This window comes from Dreissena polymorpha, chromosome 2 (assembly GCF_020536995.1).
Source record: "Dreissena polymorpha isolate Duluth1 chromosome 2, UMN_Dpol_1.0, whole genome shotgun sequence".
Lineage (NCBI taxonomy): Eukaryota > Metazoa > Mollusca > Bivalvia > Myida > Dreissenidae > Dreissena > Dreissena polymorpha.
The window spans coordinates 81,667,983-81,684,933 of NC_068356.1; the positions used below are offsets into that span (position 1 = coordinate 81,667,983).

Here is a 16,951-nt window from a genome sequence, read left to right on the forward strand (position 1 = left end):
CCCAATGGCTGTTGAACAAAGCCTCGATCTGGGAAAACTGGGTTTAATTCATTTGCGTTAAGTGTCGTCCCAGATTAGCCTGTGCGGTTCGCATATGCTACAAAGTCGCACAGGCTGATAAGTGACAACACTTTCCGCCTCAACTGGATTTTCGTTTGGATGATACTTCCTTAAAACGAAACATTCCATAAAAGAGTAAAGGGTCGTGCCTGATTAGCCTCTCCGGATAACACAGCCTATATACATTAAGCCCAGTTTACCCTTAGCGATGCTTAATTTCGAGGCAGAATTCATGAATCGTTTACCAAATCAGATGTTATTCCCTCAATACAATGCCAAACCTGAATATATTCCCCGTGTTGATCTACAGCGGGCGCCCACGCTCCCATGGCGATAGTTCCATTCGACAACGTAGTTTCGGTAGTGTTCAGGCGCCCTCTCGCGGGAGACGTTATCGGCTGATTGGCCACGTTGCTGCTTGATGCGGTGATATGCGCGTCTGGTACGGAGGGGAGTAGCCTGTCGTGGCATAGTACATCCTGGCCTGGGTGAAAAACGTCGATGACTAACAGCATATTTAAATGTTAGGTAGCGATATATACTTGTAATTCTTTTGGAACCCTGTTGATTATCTCTATTTCCCAAAAATGTAATGTGCAAAGTTTTACATTCCCCAAAGTATGAATACACCCCTACTTGCAATATTCACACGTATTCAAAATGGCGAAAACATACAATTGAAGGGAGAAAAGATCTGAGACTTGTCTAGATTTCTTTATTTACATTTCGAATCGCCTTCTTGGACCATCATCACCGGAAATATTTCAGCTGACTTACACTTTTTACCGGCGCGCACACAAGAAAAGCTCGAAATACTTCGGAATTCATCGACAACAATCGGATAACCAGAGAAATGTAGGCGAAGAAACGTTTTGACTGGCAGGAATAATAGGCAATATAACACTATTGTGTTTCAAGATTACTTCAAATATGTTATCAATAGTCACTTTAATGTGTATTTTTTCGAAAAGTATTCGTTAAAAAAAGTTTTACATATTCTGCACATTGGTATCGAGGCAAAATACCGTTACCTAACGTTCCCAGTAGTGTAAAAGCTCATCGCAATAATTGGCAAGTAAAATGGATATAATATACTTACAAGCGCCTTTGAATATTTGACACGTTAAATAGTACCATGGTAAGATTAAAAATGTGTTCATGTGTATAAGATGGAGGAAAACTTGGCAAATAATTATTAGAAGAAAACAAATGAGAGCGTAAACAATTGAATAGAGTAGATCCTTCATCTGGTAACCATACTTAATCACCGTTTTGACCCATTTATGCCTATTGGACTTTCACATCCTTCTAAATTGGATCAATTTATTTCCAAAATTAAGGATGTCTAGTATATTTATTTCTATATTTAGAATATTTCTTACAGAAATTCCTTTAAGCAACAGCGCAGACCCTGATGAGACGCCGCATTATGCGACGTCTCATCTGGGTCTACGCTGTTTGCCAAGGTCTTTTTTTTCTAGACGCTAGGCATAAATGGGTTAAAATAATAAGCTTTATAACCGGTTGTCAAGGATTTAGTGAATACCAGATGTATAGTTTTATTGATCAATAATCTTTAAAAGACGTGGACCAAGAGCATATCACACCATACTGGAAGTTGATGTTAATTAAGTGACGTTTACCTCTCACTGATGCAAGCACGATGAACGCTGAAATATATGTTAAAACATTTATAAAATGTTATGAGTTATTGAAAATTGTCGGGGAATAAAGTTCTGATACTTTTCTTAGACGACTGGCTATGGACTACTTTCTTTAAATGTCCAATTAATTTGAAATAAAGTTTTGATGCATGTCAGGTCGCTGTTTATCAATGTAAATCAGAGAAAGTCAACAAGAAGAAAACATTATGCTATTTGTTTTCTAACTTTACTTGGGAAATTAGTGTACGAAAATTCCGTGAAAAGATACACAGATCAACCATATTTGTATTAAGTACTTGTATACTGATTGTTCCATAAAGTAAGTTCAGAGTAAAATTTTAAACGAATGTAAACGTGTATGTTACAAAAATGAATAGTATGCACATGCATATTGATTTGAGTAATATAAACCGTCATACAAATACCACAGTAGTGGATATGTATTGTATGAAAAACGCATTCGTACATTGTCGGCTTTTCTTTTTAATGCTTCTTTAAAAGCTAATAAGTGATTTTTTAAATTTAAAATCAAACACAAGTTCATGCACAGAGAAGAGACATGTACATTAAACATATTAAGTAACAAGATGTGGTTGTGAAACGCTATGTCCCGACATATATTTGACATTTGACCTTGAAGGATGACCTTGACCTTTCACCACTCAAATTGTGCAGCACCATGAGATACACATGCATGCCAAATATCAAGTTGCTATCTTCAATATTGCAAAAGTTATGGCTAATGTTAACGTTTGACGCAAACCAACAAACAGACAGGGCAAAAACAATATGTCCCCCAGTTTAGATTGGGGGACATAAAAATAGTAAACGATAATGTTAAAGATAATCGTTCATGAACCTGTTTAGAAAATGCATTCTTTACGGATTATTACTTCTATTTATCGATCGGCCAAACGCTTTATAATCAATACTTACACGCATACACAAATAAATCGATGTACCATGAAACGACTCACCTATGAGAGCGCGTCTCGTAATTCCGTCACCCACCATTTCTCCAATTCCGATGCAGTCAGGGTACGTATTTCAAACTTCCGCTGCATTAACATAATTGTCAGTGGCGTAGCTTCCTTTACACGACATAGCCATGTTAAGAATTTACACAGTTTAAAACTGCAGAGTATCGATTCTCAAAACAACAGCAACAACAACACTTTAAGCAAGTAATAGAGCGAAAAGAAAAAAAAACTTGGTCGGGGTATTGAGTGCGGTTGCGAATTCGAAATCAAGCAGTATAAAACGTACCCGTTTTTTTCATAGTTTAAGTATACTATTTTGCAACGGCATAACATAGTTAATAAACTCTCTGCTTTATTTTAATGACAATGTCGTGTAGAATTAATAAACGTTAATTTGTGTGTGTGTATTTCAATTCGCTTATTTTCATAGCAATTGACATAATGATCTATTTATTAAATATTTTGCATGACACGTTTTTGTTACCAAGCTACGCCCCTGCTCTAGCTCTAAGTGTAAAATCGGTATCTTTGATGTGCACGCACTCACATACCGCGTTAAGTACATTAACACTCCTTTCATAGCGCATGTCCGCTCCGAAAAAAAAAATTTGGACCGTGCTCTGTGAAAAGGGGTTTTATGCATGTGCGTAAAGTGCCGTCCCAGATTAGCCTGTAAATCTCCCGGCTGTCCATGATTTCCTTGATGTTGTGAGGGTATTAACACATCATTTAGCAACAATGGAATGGTACTTCATGTAATATAATGGATGTGTCTATTACTCTGACTAACCATCTTTTACTGATTGAACCGGGTGTATGTTCTAGAAATAGACCGACACCTGATAGAACGAAGTAGAAATCTCTGAACAGAACATGCAAATGACTCGTTGATTCATAATTCATATCCAAATATCGACGTTACATTTATTTGACATTGACCCCAAACCAAAATCCTTCATCCTACCTTGATCACCTCACTTTTTTAATGTTTATATATCCCGTCTTGTTACTACTGGCATATATCTTGAAATGTGTAGTCTTTAAACACTGCCACTTCCATATATCCCGTCTTGTTACTACTGGCATATATCATGAAATGTGTAGTCTTTAAACACTGCCACTTCCATGTGTAAATATTAATTCTAAGGAGAGAAACTATATAAGAACTTGCTTCTTTCGTTTTAATCCTTTTCTGCTTATATTGTGTAACATCTGTATATATTGTACATGCCATAAGAAATAAATATGTTTAAACTAAATATCTTAAAGTTGAGCAACAGTTAATGATAGAACTAAAAATAAATAAAATTGAAAACAGCAATATGACAAACTAGCAACAGCAAAAGGCTACAACATGGTTTAGTTACATTTAAACACGAATTTCATACGCGCGATTATGAAATTAAAATTCTCACCCAAGAAAAAACAACAACAATTGGTCGTCCCACAGGTACCATAACAGAGATAACAACAAACAATACATTAAGTAATTGCACTGTTAAGACAAGGTAAAGTCTTTCATTTAAAAGTCAGTTATTGTTAATTAATTATACATGAAAATTAATGTTAAGAGATATAGCGTTAAGATCGCAAGACATAACATTGTGCATCGTTTAAATGCATGCATAAAATGCTATAAAGACAAATAAAGCGAATGAGTTGTGTTATTTTCGTGGTTATCAGAATAGTTACTTCGATTTAAGCCGCTTGTCTCTAATAGTTGTATTCACGTAAAGACTTCGTCACATATTCTGGTTGCATCATATACCAGAGTTCATGAAGAACACGAACACTATAAACAAGGAAAAAATATTGTTTGCGATATGTTTCTCCTTTTGGGAACAATTTCAATGTTTAGTCATTTGCGGTTTCGCCTACAGATTTGCCCAACCCCGCATGTTTTCGGTTATCAACAGTGAACGGCGTCGTGTAGGAAACTTGCGATAACTATATAAACAGCATTAGTCTTGGTCAGTATATAAAATAACTTAATATCTAGGCTGGGACGTAAATAAATGAACGGATTACGCTCGAAGTTACACAAACTTAGTCTGATAAAAGCGTCCGGCAGATCTTTTCGTTGGTGCATTGTTGTGTGTTTGCCACGCATGCGTAGTGGTGTACGGAAAATATTGTATTAGTGAAAATGGCGATTCTTTTAGCGCTGGCTTACATTTACTTAGGTATTTTTTTTAATAAACCATATTATTTGTCGTTATACTGATATACATGAGTTTAGTTTAAAGGAAATTGTGCTATTATGGTTAATGCTTTCCTCTTTTTGTTTCAGGAATAGCCGGTTTAATTGCAGGTATGAATTATCTCTATAATTATATGAAACAGTTACATTCGTAATCTTATATGCTATTGTGTATTATCGTGGTTATCAATATTAACTAGTCACTTAGAAAAATGTTTATAATAATGAAATAAAAGATAATCTGCTTTAGTTGATAGACTCGGCTGCTCATCCTGATCCCACTACAGTAACCACTGGTAACGATAGTGTTTATGACGGTGGCTGCTATAATACTACTGATAACTCATATTGTTTTTCGTAAAATTGATAATGGATAACATATCATTTTAACATGAAACTTGCTTAACGTCATATAATAAACACAAACAAAATGATAAATCTTTCGCCTATCATAAACAACGCAATAACACGTTTCAATTTTGCGCAAAACAAGTAAAAATATCGTTGCTTTTCTGATGTGAAGCTTTTAAACTACTCCGCCTAACGCCCTCGTGTGTAATTTCATTCGCTTTTAGAACTCCAAAACGTTGTTTATTGACCAATAAACAATGCTTAATCGGAAATTATTACCAACAATAGCTCTGTTCATTTTAATAATGAGAAATGTCAGAACACAATATAACGACGTAATATACCTTCCCGTTACAATCTTAATGTTGTTGTTACTAGTAGTGTGTGGATACACTTGATCCAATCTCATAAAGATCAAATCCTAGCGTTTGCGCAATCAGGAGTAGTTGTGACGGCATCTTGTCTAGAAGAGGCATATTGAAAGTACCTTGTAATTTAAGGATATTGCATTAGCTCATGTTTTAGTTCGTATATATTGTTTTCATAGCAGCCCCGACTTCAACTCCCGTTAGTCGATGTACAAGTCCAACTGTAGATAATGGACTCGTCCAGTGTAGAAGCAATAAACAAGAATTGTAAGTTGTAAGCAATGCTGGTGTTGGAGGCCTTTGTCATTAAATTCATTCACTAAATTTAAACTTGAAAACATGAATTTACTAAAGTTAAAAGTTTCATCATAGCTGTGTATTCTTAGACTAAACAGAAATGTATACACTCGTTTGAGTTATGTATTTATGGTTTGAAAACATTACATGTTTGCATGCTATTGTGGAAATCTTGTTCAATGGTCGAAAGTAAGCAACTGATAAATAATGAACCAGTCTATAAGAAAATACTCCTTGAACCAAATGTTAACCAAATTGCATACATAACATTCATAATGGTACTTCCACACGTAACCCAGATTATGCGTGATCGTGTGCGAGAAAGGATACGCGTTCGAGACGGGAGCGCGCGAGATCCAAAAGTCCTGTGACAACACAACCGGAATTTGGTCCCCCAGTGCGGGCTTCCCAGATTGTGTCCGTAAGTAACCTCTTAATTTGTAACAAGAAATATAAAGATAGAAGCTCACCTTCAGCAGGAACTGCATGAACGGAGGATGTGCGTATTCTTTTATATTTTAAATATTTATCGCAGTCGTCGCAATAAACACATTTATTTTGACATTGCCATGTCAACTAGTAACTTTTTGCCATCGCAGTTTTACATTAATCACAATCGCACAGCAAGAATCAGAAGGGTTTATGCGGGATACACAGGCTAATCTGTGTCGACACTTTACGCACATGCATTAAACGTCGTTTTCCTAGATTGAGTTTAAAATTCATGAATAGCCGTGTTAGGCCCTTTGATTAACCCTTGTGACTGCTATAGCTGGGATGTGTATGGGCCGCCTCCTTACCCTGGTGAACGATAGCGATCTGAGCGCATCCTCTCGATTCCTGGGATCTCGAACTCTGCAGACCGGACCGGACAGGGCGCGCCTGGACGCTCAGGTGGAGGCTTCCGGTTTGCACGTGTACGCAGGGGGCTGGAAGGCGAACTTAGACTCCCTCGACCAATACGTTCAAGTCAGTATTATATTAATTTATATTCAGAGCTTGTCAAATAAAGGCGATGAACCGTGTGTGTGTTTGCATAAACTCAGCAGACGATTTTGGAAAGCGTGACTGTTTTTCTGTCGAATATATCAAACACATACGGTTCAACAACAATCCAAAACTCATATCTTACCATTTATGGAATATTATAAAAATCAGTCACTGGTTTCTTAACAACGAAGTAACACATACATGGGGTGAAATCTTTACCAAGATATTTACATGCAACGGAATTCATAACAAGCTTTATGAATAATCGACCCTGTCCATTGAAGGTTGAGTTCAACGCGACGATGCGCGTGCGCGGAGTGGTAACGCAGGGCCGGGCGGTACTGGACGGCGACCCGGCGAACGAGTACGTCACTCAGTACCGACTGCTCTACAGTGATGACGGCAAGGCGTGGCGGCCGTACAGCTCCCTCAAAGTCAGCGATCAGGTATGCCATCAATCGGTAAACTTTGGCTAAGCAATTTTGTCCAATGACGTGATTATCATGTTTTGAATAATTTAAAACTATACTGACGGCACCATTATACCGCCGTATATACAACTATTAGTCCAACCCAATACTTGATCGGTAACTCAAGACGGATGGAATCGGCGAGTGAGTAGAAAGGCTCATCTACATCACGGACGTGGTAATTGTGCGCATGCGTCATACAGCTTACGGAAAATGAGAGATCATGTATGTGAACTTATTGGGTCCATTGGGTCGCGTTGCCAAGCTACTGATAAGCCATCGATGACTAAAAATTAAACTATCATTTGTCTTCTCTCTCGCAACCCATGACAAATAAAGGTGGGTATTTAAAGAGGAAAATATATTTTTGATTTTTAATTTGTAATAGTATCTAGGGTGAAGGATCAACGGGGTTTATACACGGGCTGGACAGAATAAAAACACACCGTTACGAACTATATGTTTGCAAACATCTCAAGTTATTGAAATATGTTTACAAAAATCTTTAGTGCATAAAAGCCAATTTTTCTTTCAGTTTGTGCTGATATCTTAAGATTTAAAAATACATTACTGAATACGCCTGAAATCGATGCCAAACTTTCACGTTGCCTTCAGCACAACCGTGTATATGAATTCATTACACATTGAATTTTGGGCCAAGAACACAGGCTTATTAAATAAAGTAATTCCTATGTTTTGCACATTGCCATAAACCGCATAAAAACTGTCTTTCATACACTAGTTGAAATTCTTCAGAAAATTTGTTTTAAAAAGTTATTAGAAAAAAAGACCTGCACCCTGTTTCCGCAATATTTACATTCTGATGATGATTGTTTAGTGTTGTATCATTTTTCGTTTTTTGTATTATAGCAAAGATAACTAATATGCTTCATTTGAGTTGATTCAGAAAATCAATGATGTGTAATACTTTGAGCATCTTGAGAAACGAATTCTTATAATGGAACAATATTTTCACCACCTTACAATAACAAAGCCCATCTGCTTCTTTAGTATATATATGGGGTAGTCTTTTTCCGCTTAAAAAGGAAACGTCTTCCTGTGAACAATTATTCAAACAAATTACATATTCCACATATCTTGTAAAAATACTGCGTTACTTTTCCCCAGTTTCTTTCCGGCAATCATGACCGCGACACTCCGTATGTGAACATGCTCGACTGCCCCTTCGACGCCCGCTTCGTTCGCATCAACCCGCTGGCTTGGCACGAACACATTGCGCTCAGGTTCGATCTGCTGGGGTGCGAATCCGACGGCTTCGCTCCTGCATGTGAGTTTTCTCCCTTGGCTTTTTATATGGATTATTATCATAGTGTCGAAGATGGGCATAAGCTCTTGAATAATGTGGATTATCTCCTAATGTAGTTTTGATAAGTTATTGCCCTCATGTGAAAGCTTAGCTTTATCTTTTCAATAGTGAGGGTTATCTCCCTCGGTTGTTAGGATGAGTTAATGACAAAGTGTTTAGGATGAGCTATAGCTATTGGATACGATGCTTTACCTCGCTTGTTAGGATTGATAACTTGTTGATGAACAATAGCGAGTGAATGGTGAGAGGTATCTCTCATGGATGTTAGGATAAGTATTTGTCGTTGTGTTAAAGAAAGGCTATACTAATAGCTATTTAATCGGTCTAATTTCCGTTTAACTTAAAATAATCGAAATTATATATAGAATATATTGACACGAATTTCATTACGTTCTTGTCAAACAAATGAATGGCGTCTAAGATTTTAGATAACTTATCGAGATCACGAAAGTTGACACTGCAACAGGAGTGCAAAATTGCCCCTAAGTAATATAAGTTATTTACCTAACTACAATTAGGGGGACTCGTTGTCAAATATGTGTGGTTATGGATCCACATTAAAATGGAAAGAGCAACCATTATATAAAGAAACAGGACAACTCTACAATAATGATTGACGGTAAGCTACGTCTTGAATTCGTCATCTGTTTCTGTTATTTCTGTTGAATCTGTTGCCAACGTGTTGTTGTTTCTGTTGTTGTTGTTGTTGAATCTGTGCCATCGTTTCTCTTGTGACATAAAGGTCTTCATTTAGTTCATTTAGTAAAAAAAACATACCTGGTCTAAGCTATGGTAGTTTCCCGTGATGTCTTAAGGCGCCAGATTTTTAATATATTTGAAATTCGGAAGCTTTATATAAGCAAGTCAACTAGATGAACCGCTGCATCACTCCATTGTGTTAAACGTCGTAGGTATTTTGTCCACTGTTACGTCACTTGATGTCATTTCGAAGATTCTCAGGCGTTGATTTCAGATCAAGCATTACGGACCATGTATTATGCTTTCAAAGCAAAACACAATGATGTCCCTACGCTATTCACGTAGTATGGGTTTCAATTATCTGGAGAATGCGTTGTGTCGCGATGTCGATCTTCATATGCGTAGTCTTCAATTATCGATCTTTTATTCGCGTTGTTTTGAAGCATTGGTCAATTCATCAGTTGTTCATAATAATGGCATACATTTATGAATATCCCCTTTAGTTTTTCTGAAATATCGTCTTTACAACCTACTAAGACACCGTATTAAAAATCCTTTACATCTTATAAAATCAGTCCTCAAAACTTACTTCAAACAAGTACATGGCAATTTGACATCTGACAGGTCATTTACGTATGCGTAATTATGAATCACAATACCTTGTTTCTCTACTCCTGGTCATATCCTTAGCTCATAAAAACCTCATGTTTACCAATGTACTTTAACTTTTTGGAGGCATTTTTATATTAAAAGAATTTACCTGCTAATTCTTAGATATGCGTGTTAGCCTATAAAACTATGTACATTATGATTATAGGACAGACTTTTAAAACACATTCAAAATGTCAGAACCTTGATCGGCACATTTAAAATTCAGGTCTTTTTCTCTTAATGTTCTACTTCTATAAATATAATGCGATATTCACTTTACACCGTTCGTAAATGGTAGGAGCTATTCTGTTAAGCTTTACACGCTTAAGGACATAATGTACAACTTACCGATACTTCGCATAAATTTGCGATACAGACAATGATGATGATGGGTATACATAATTACATTATTATATTATTATTATTTGTGTGTGTCTGTCCTATTCATATCCTCAAATAAAATTACTGTCCTTATTTATGTGTACGTTCCTAATTTATTTTATTTTTATGATTTCTTCGAATATTTTTATTCAATTGTAATTTCCTAGTTTCCGTATCATACACTTCAGAACACTTACAGTATTTTTCATTTTTCATTTTTTTATTTGTCCTCTTTTGGTTCCTTCATTGTAATAATAAACACAATCCCGCAACATTTTTTTATTATAATAATAATAAACAAACCATTTAATACATAATACTTTATGTGTACACTCTTAATCGCTTAATTCTAATAATGTTAAACACTATGTAAAATTCTTAAAATATTCTTATTAATGTGTACATTGCAGATTCCTTTATTATAATAATGCATATACGATGTAAAATTGTTCATGTTATCTGATTTATTGGTTCGTTTATAATTTCTAATTTATGTGTAGGTCCCTACTTCATTTTTTGTAATAACACATCCACTTATATAAAATGTTTAAACTTTTCTTAATTATTTGTACTTGTATTTTTTTTCATTTCATACATAAAATAATGTAAACTCTTGATACTTTTTTTATTCATTACATTTTTGTGTATTCTCAATTCACAGGAATTTTAGAAAAAATTACCAATAAAAGCAACATTTTACTGATTTTCATATATTTTTTTCTCTTACATAATGCTATATTTTTCTAATACATACAAATTTACAAATCTTCTAAACAATTGTTTAATCATGACGTCTTTTTACTTTCTATTTCTAAAATATTGTTTGGAAATTTCCCTCCCATTATTTTATAATTAATAATTGCCATCATTAAATTGAACAACTGACCTTTTTCATCCTTTGTTCGTAGCCGGTGATCTCGCTGTAGTGGTTTTACTTCTGGTTCGATCCTGGCCACGGCACCAAAACATATATGGGTCGCATAATAACACATATACAATAACTTGCAGAATAGTTCTGAATTCTTTATTTAGTTGTTAAAACACAATTCTACCTAGTCAATAACATTTTAATCAATTAATATAACTTCAAGGTTATGACGAAATCCGCCCACCCGTGGATGCCCTATTACGACTTAAACAACAAAATGAACTTTTCTCTTTTATGTTAGATTCTCTAAAGTCTGTGGACAAGATAGGTCTGCTAAAATAGTTCTTAGCCTTTACAAATATAAGAGGTTAATTATATCTATTTGATAAGTGCATTGAGTCATCCAATATGAAGACCAACATCAATTTACCATATAATCTTTTCACGATCTGTAGTTAAACAACATAGATGCACTCGCATGCATTTACTGCTCCGAGGCTATATTGGCGTTAACATAAGCCATCCGATATGAAGACAACCGCCAATTTACCGTGTAATCGTGTTACGATCTGTATTTAAACAACATAAAGGAAATCGCATACATTCATCTAGTATCATTAAACCATGTAGTCGGTGTATTCTCCGAGGCTAGATTGACGTCAATATATGTGGCATGCATTATTCCGAAGTTAGCATGAATTGTCATCAACAAATATTACCAATATGGTGTAATTTTGAACCAGATATAAACATGAATGAAACTATCGCTAGTGTTGTTTTCTTATGACTGTTTGGCATCCGTCGACAAACTCAGAACAAATAGCAGCACGCAAAACGGTAGTGTTTTATAACAACTATTATGATTGTATGCGTGCGTACAATTTAATAAACATACGTACGAATTTTGAATTATCATGGAATATATATTACACTTGATGTTTGCATTGATTACATTATTCACGAAATTAAACAACAGAAGCATACCTCAAGAAACCTGCTCTGATTTTTTATTTAGGTGTCACACCGACGACAAGGACCACGTTGTTGACAACTACTGTGACATTAGACCCTAACATCGTTAACAAGGACCCAACCACCAGTAAGTGTAACAAATGTGTTTTATTTACCGACAGGAAATTAGCTTACCCAACAGTCTTGAATTGTTTTAATGCTTTGGTTATGCATGTAAAATTAACGAATACTTAATTCAGCATTGTATATCATAATTTTATACCTCTTTGAATAAACATATACAAGAAAATCCGCAGATGATTTTGACAATGTAAACCAACCAAACCCTCTGTTACAGCCAGTATCCTCACCAGCACAACGGTACAGCGCCCTAATATGTGCACTGCCCTACCCCCGTCCTCACACGGCATCATGCACTGCGAACAGCAGACCGGCTCTCTGTAGGTACCCAGTATGCAGCGTTTCTGTGAGTTTGTATATGAACCGCGCTTCAGGAAAGAGGGGACTTAGTTCACGTGCGTAAAGTGTCGTCCCAGATTAGCCTGTGCAGTTCGCACAGACTAATCAGGGAGGACACTTTCCGCCTAAATGGATGTTTCGATAAAACGAAGTCTCTTCTAAACGAAAAGATAGTTTAGACAGAAAGTGTCGTCACTGAAAAGCCTGTTGGTTGGCATGGCATCGTGATTCGCATTCGTATGGCACCGATATCTGAAGACGAGTACGTAAAGATATGGTAGATTGCAAGCGATACATGGGTCTGTATTCACGAACCGATTCTTAAACTTAAGTATAAACTGATAGTCGTAATAAAAAATAACTCAGAGTTTGCATATAAGAAGACTAAAATTGCTTCTTACGTACTAACGTTATTAACACAATATCAACATATATTTGAACATGTTAACTACCATGCTAAATATCACCTTCAAGCATTACGGTTTGAAGATTATTATTTAATGTTAGACATTAAATGACATGCGAGTCTAAGAATCATTTGTTTAGAACGGGCCAATCACAGTAGACGGTATCCTGATGTGACCCTTGGTCTTTCAAGTAGCAGACACTAAATTAAAGACGTGTCATGTAAAAAACCCCGATATATTTATAAGTTGTGATCGAGTTTCGATTATGGAGCTAGTGTTTCACGACTAGAACACGAGCACTACAGTTATTATAGCTGAATGGTATTTAATTTAAATATCATACGCATCAAAGTGACTTTTATTCAGCGATTATTTACAAGATAGTGTTAAGTACATCGAATGTTTTCTCTGCGAACCCTATTGTCCAGCTACTTAGTAGCTATATATTGCCTATCGCTTACATATCGTCCATAGAACGATACATTATAAAAACATTGTTTGTTTTTAAATATATCAGAGTTTGCGTTGCGACATGCGATGAACACTACAAGTTCGAAAGCAACGACCTTGTGATAAAGCGCGTGTGCAACCAGGCAACGGGCGTCTGGCTTGGAGGTCCAGGCATCCCAAAGTGTATTTGTAAGTATCGACATGTATTGTCACATAAACCAATATAATAATATCATGAACACGTTTGTCCAAAGAATATGTTTTGTTTATGCGCTATAGCAAATTTGATTTATTTTGAAATGCTATTTAAGAACGTGTCATAATGACTGACTAGCTACTCTCTCTAGCTTATAAAATTCATAATGGAATATTAAAACTCCTAAAATTTGTGTACGTTCTAACGTATATTGCTAATTGATGTTCAGATCATTTTACGTATAAATTTTATGAAAGTAAATACTTTTGTTTGTAAAAATGAACTTTATTCGGAAGAAATGTAAGATTTTTACAGGTCTAAAAACCAGACCTGGACTGTCAATCCCAAATGCGTTGATTCAAACTCAGCTGTTAAACATAGCTTTTGATTCGAGTGCAAGCTATTAAAGTAGGAAAAGTATGGTTAATCAGGACATATTTTAGCTCCTGGCTTAATAATGTTCACATAGTACTCACCACTTGTAAAGCGCTCAGATCAGCGTATCTTGCCTATGAATAGTTCGCGTGAAATACTGGTAAAATACAAACATAACAATAACATAACCGATGGTCATAGCGTAAATAGCAGTAATTTGATAATTATAGTGCATATCCATGTTTGTATTTTAGACAACAGCGCCCCTACACCTCTTCCTCCGACCAACAACTATACCAGTAAGTGAACACTGGAAATTGTATATAAGTGTGTGTGTGTGTGCGTGTGTGTGTGTGTGTTTGTACATGTCGTCGCTTTGTCCTCACGACAACTCTATTTATTGACCAGCCCCTGTGACCTTTCAGGGGAAAATATTTAATTTTGAGCCAAAGTAGGTCAAATTTACCCAGACTCTCCGTAATTTGCCAAAGAAATAGTTTTGATATAAATTGACAAGTGCACGATGACTAATGAGACCTTAATGTGCACTGGTAGACAATTTAAAGATAATTCATGTCTGGTTGCCCTAAAAAGGACAAGGTTACTGCGCCAAGTGAGTGATGAAAATTGACTAAGATCTTCTTCACACTCCTTGCGCCGCCTTTATGAAAAGTGTATATAAATTTCGCAACATTGCAAATCTTAAAAGGGCATGTTCACATATTTTGGCATGTATTAAAGTTTGTCATTAAATGTTTTAAATTGATAAATGTAAAAATTGGATCTAAAAAGCTCCAATAAACAATCAAGAATAAAATTTAAAAAAGAAAAAAAGTAACCCTCAACAGGGCTCGAACCACTGAACCTGGAGTCCTGGAGTAAAAGTCGAGCACTTAGACCACTCGGCCATCCTTGCTGATACATGATGGATGTATTATATGCTTTTTATTAGCAATCCTCGTAGTTTCACATAATATAACGACAACAACGTTTCACGTTGCAACGCTTTATAATTTTCAGGTTTTTAAATCGTTAAAAGATGCATATAATGGCTATTTTAGAGCATGGTAAATATTCAGTATTACTGTTTCCTAAAAAATATCATAACTTAAACGAAAATGTGCGAATCTGAAACAGCTTTTTTTAATTGTGTCAATTTACCAAAACGTGAAAAGGCTACTTTAAAATATCGACATAAAGATTAACTTGAAAGAATAAAAAAGTGATGTTGTATAATAAAAAACAATCGTACCTGACATTGTCAGACAAAACATTACACGCTAACACACATATCCTGTGATTCAAACACAATTTGTATCTTTTTTTTCAGATGGTTGCGTAACACTGAAAAATGAATGTCGTCAAGCCGGAAATGGAGATTTTCAAGCTTGTGGGGGCTGCCATTTTTTTGCCTCGTGTTCGGAAGGTTATTTATATATACGCGCATGCCCAGAACAACTACTGTTTGACGCGATTTCTGGTGTGTGTGACTACCATTCAAGATCGTGTCCTAACCATTAGATATCGATTATTCGACAAAGTCTGTGGACCTTAATACATACAAAATAAATTATACATGCATCCTAAGTAGATATATAAACATTTACCATTCGAAAATGACTCGGCATATATTTTACAATTGGGTGTATGGCAATAGACAGATTTTTTATAATTAGTTATAAACACGCTATAAATGTGAAGAACAATTCTGTAAAATATTCCAAGACTCAAATAATTAAACTAATGATTTTTATCACGTTTGACATAGTTATGTACACGACTATTATGAAAACCATAACATTCGTAGTTAACTGCGTATCGTTCATCAGGAAAACATAAACGTCCATTAAATCAGGAATAAAACAAAAATTGTATAATTGATTGGCACACATAACATTACCGAAAGGAATTCAAAACCACTTAGCAGATATAAACTCTATTGTTATTTATGAAACACTGGTATAAATATAATTTCCAAGAAAGGGATCAAGCTAACATATTCTGATCAATCAACAAGCTGAAGACACCACGTAGAAGACGTTTTAACTGCATCATATGCTGCATTTGTGTAGTAATGAGTGTCAGTATACTAACAAGTCTGTTAGTATTATGCCCAGTGGACTCTCCCATCATTCTAAATTGGATCAATTTATTTCCAAAATTAGGGATGTCTAGTATACTTATTTCTATACTTAGAATATTTCTTACAAAAATTCCGATGAGCAAACAGCGTAAACCCGGATGAGACACCGCATCATGCGGCGTCTCATCTGGGTCTACGCTGTTTGCAAAGTCCTTTTTTTCAGGACGCTAGCCATAAATGGGTTAATGTCACTTGCGTTATAAATTATAACAGTGGGCATTAATGAGAACACAAAATGCAGCCTACCATAATAACTCTTAAGTTTTTGGATACTTTAAGTGTTCGGATACCCTTTTTAGACGAAAAATTACCGTATTTTCGATTACTCTATTTGTTCGGTATTAATATTTTTACCACAATAAATGATTTTCAAACATGTTATTGAAACTCGAATTTTTATCATAATTCCAACCTGTTTGCTTCGATGCCACATTGAGCTCGTGTTTTTACAACACGATGTCGGTAATAAATTCAGTGTACCTCCACGCGTTATTGGGAAAATATCATTTGCAATAAACAAGTGTTCCAATAGACTGCGTACAGTGAAATCGTTAAAGCCTCTTGAAGACTCAAAATAAACGAATATTTTGTAAAACATTTTGTTTAATAAAGTTTACCCAAAATTAGTGTTCCGTATAGCAAT

The 16,951-nt window shown here is 35.5% G+C and overlaps 2 protein-coding genes across 4 annotated transcripts in view; one reads left to right on the forward strand and one right to left on the reverse strand.

Moving 5' to 3' along the window:
- LOC127867794 (venom prothrombin activator pseutarin-C non-catalytic subunit-like) overlaps positions 1 to 2,819 on the reverse strand; it is a 7,107-nt gene extending 4,288 nt beyond the window's left edge. For both annotated transcript variants that reach the window (XM_052409250.1, XM_052409249.1), the window contains exons 1-3: positions 2,702 to 2,819; positions 1,704 to 1,730; positions 342 to 544 (exon numbers count right to left, since the gene is read on the reverse strand). In XM_052409250.1, the coding sequence (XP_052265210.1) occupies positions 342 to 544; positions 1,704 to 1,730; positions 2,702 to 2,738 (267 nt within the window). In that variant the 5' untranslated portion in view covers positions 2,739 to 2,819. The remainder of the gene's footprint in view (positions 1 to 341; positions 545 to 1,703; positions 1,731 to 2,701) is intronic.
- Positions 2,820 to 4,691: 1,872 nt separating this feature from the next.
- On the forward strand, positions 4,692 to 16,689 carry LOC127867790 (uncharacterized). 2 transcript variants are annotated; one of them, XM_052409241.1, is made up of 12 exons: positions 4,692 to 4,887; positions 4,995 to 5,015; positions 5,806 to 5,890; positions 6,220 to 6,341; positions 6,693 to 6,889; positions 7,195 to 7,356; positions 8,509 to 8,668; positions 12,322 to 12,405; positions 12,616 to 12,718; positions 13,662 to 13,783; positions 14,420 to 14,464; positions 15,496 to 16,689. In XM_052409241.1, the coding sequence occupies exons 1-12, from the start codon at positions 4,851 to 4,853 to the stop codon at positions 15,684 to 15,686; spliced, it is 1,329 nt and encodes a 442-aa protein (XP_052265201.1). In that variant the 5' UTR covers positions 4,692 to 4,850; the 3' UTR covers positions 15,687 to 16,689. The 2 variants fall into 2 exon arrangements, with proteins under 2 accessions (XP_052265201.1, XP_052265200.1); XM_052409240.1 differs by having other exon boundaries at positions 4,694 to 4,887; positions 5,803 to 5,890.
- The last annotated feature ends 262 nt before the right edge of the window (positions 16,690 to 16,951 follow it).

What these genes read in the sequence shown, in the direction of transcription:
- LOC127867790 (XM_052409240.1), top strand. Translation starts at nt 4,851, where the DNA reads ATGGCGATTCTTTTAGCGCTGGCTTACATTTACTTAG. An exon ending in AATAGCCGGTTTAATTGCAG is followed by an intron (nt 5,016 to 5,802) that starts GTATGAATTATC and finishes TTGTTTTCATAG; the next exon opens with CAGCCCCGACTTCAACTCCC. An exon ending in CGACGGCTTCGCTCCTGCAT is followed by an intron (nt 8,669 to 12,321) that starts GTGAGTTTTCTC and finishes TTTTTTATTTAG; the next exon opens with GTGTCACACCGACGACAAGG.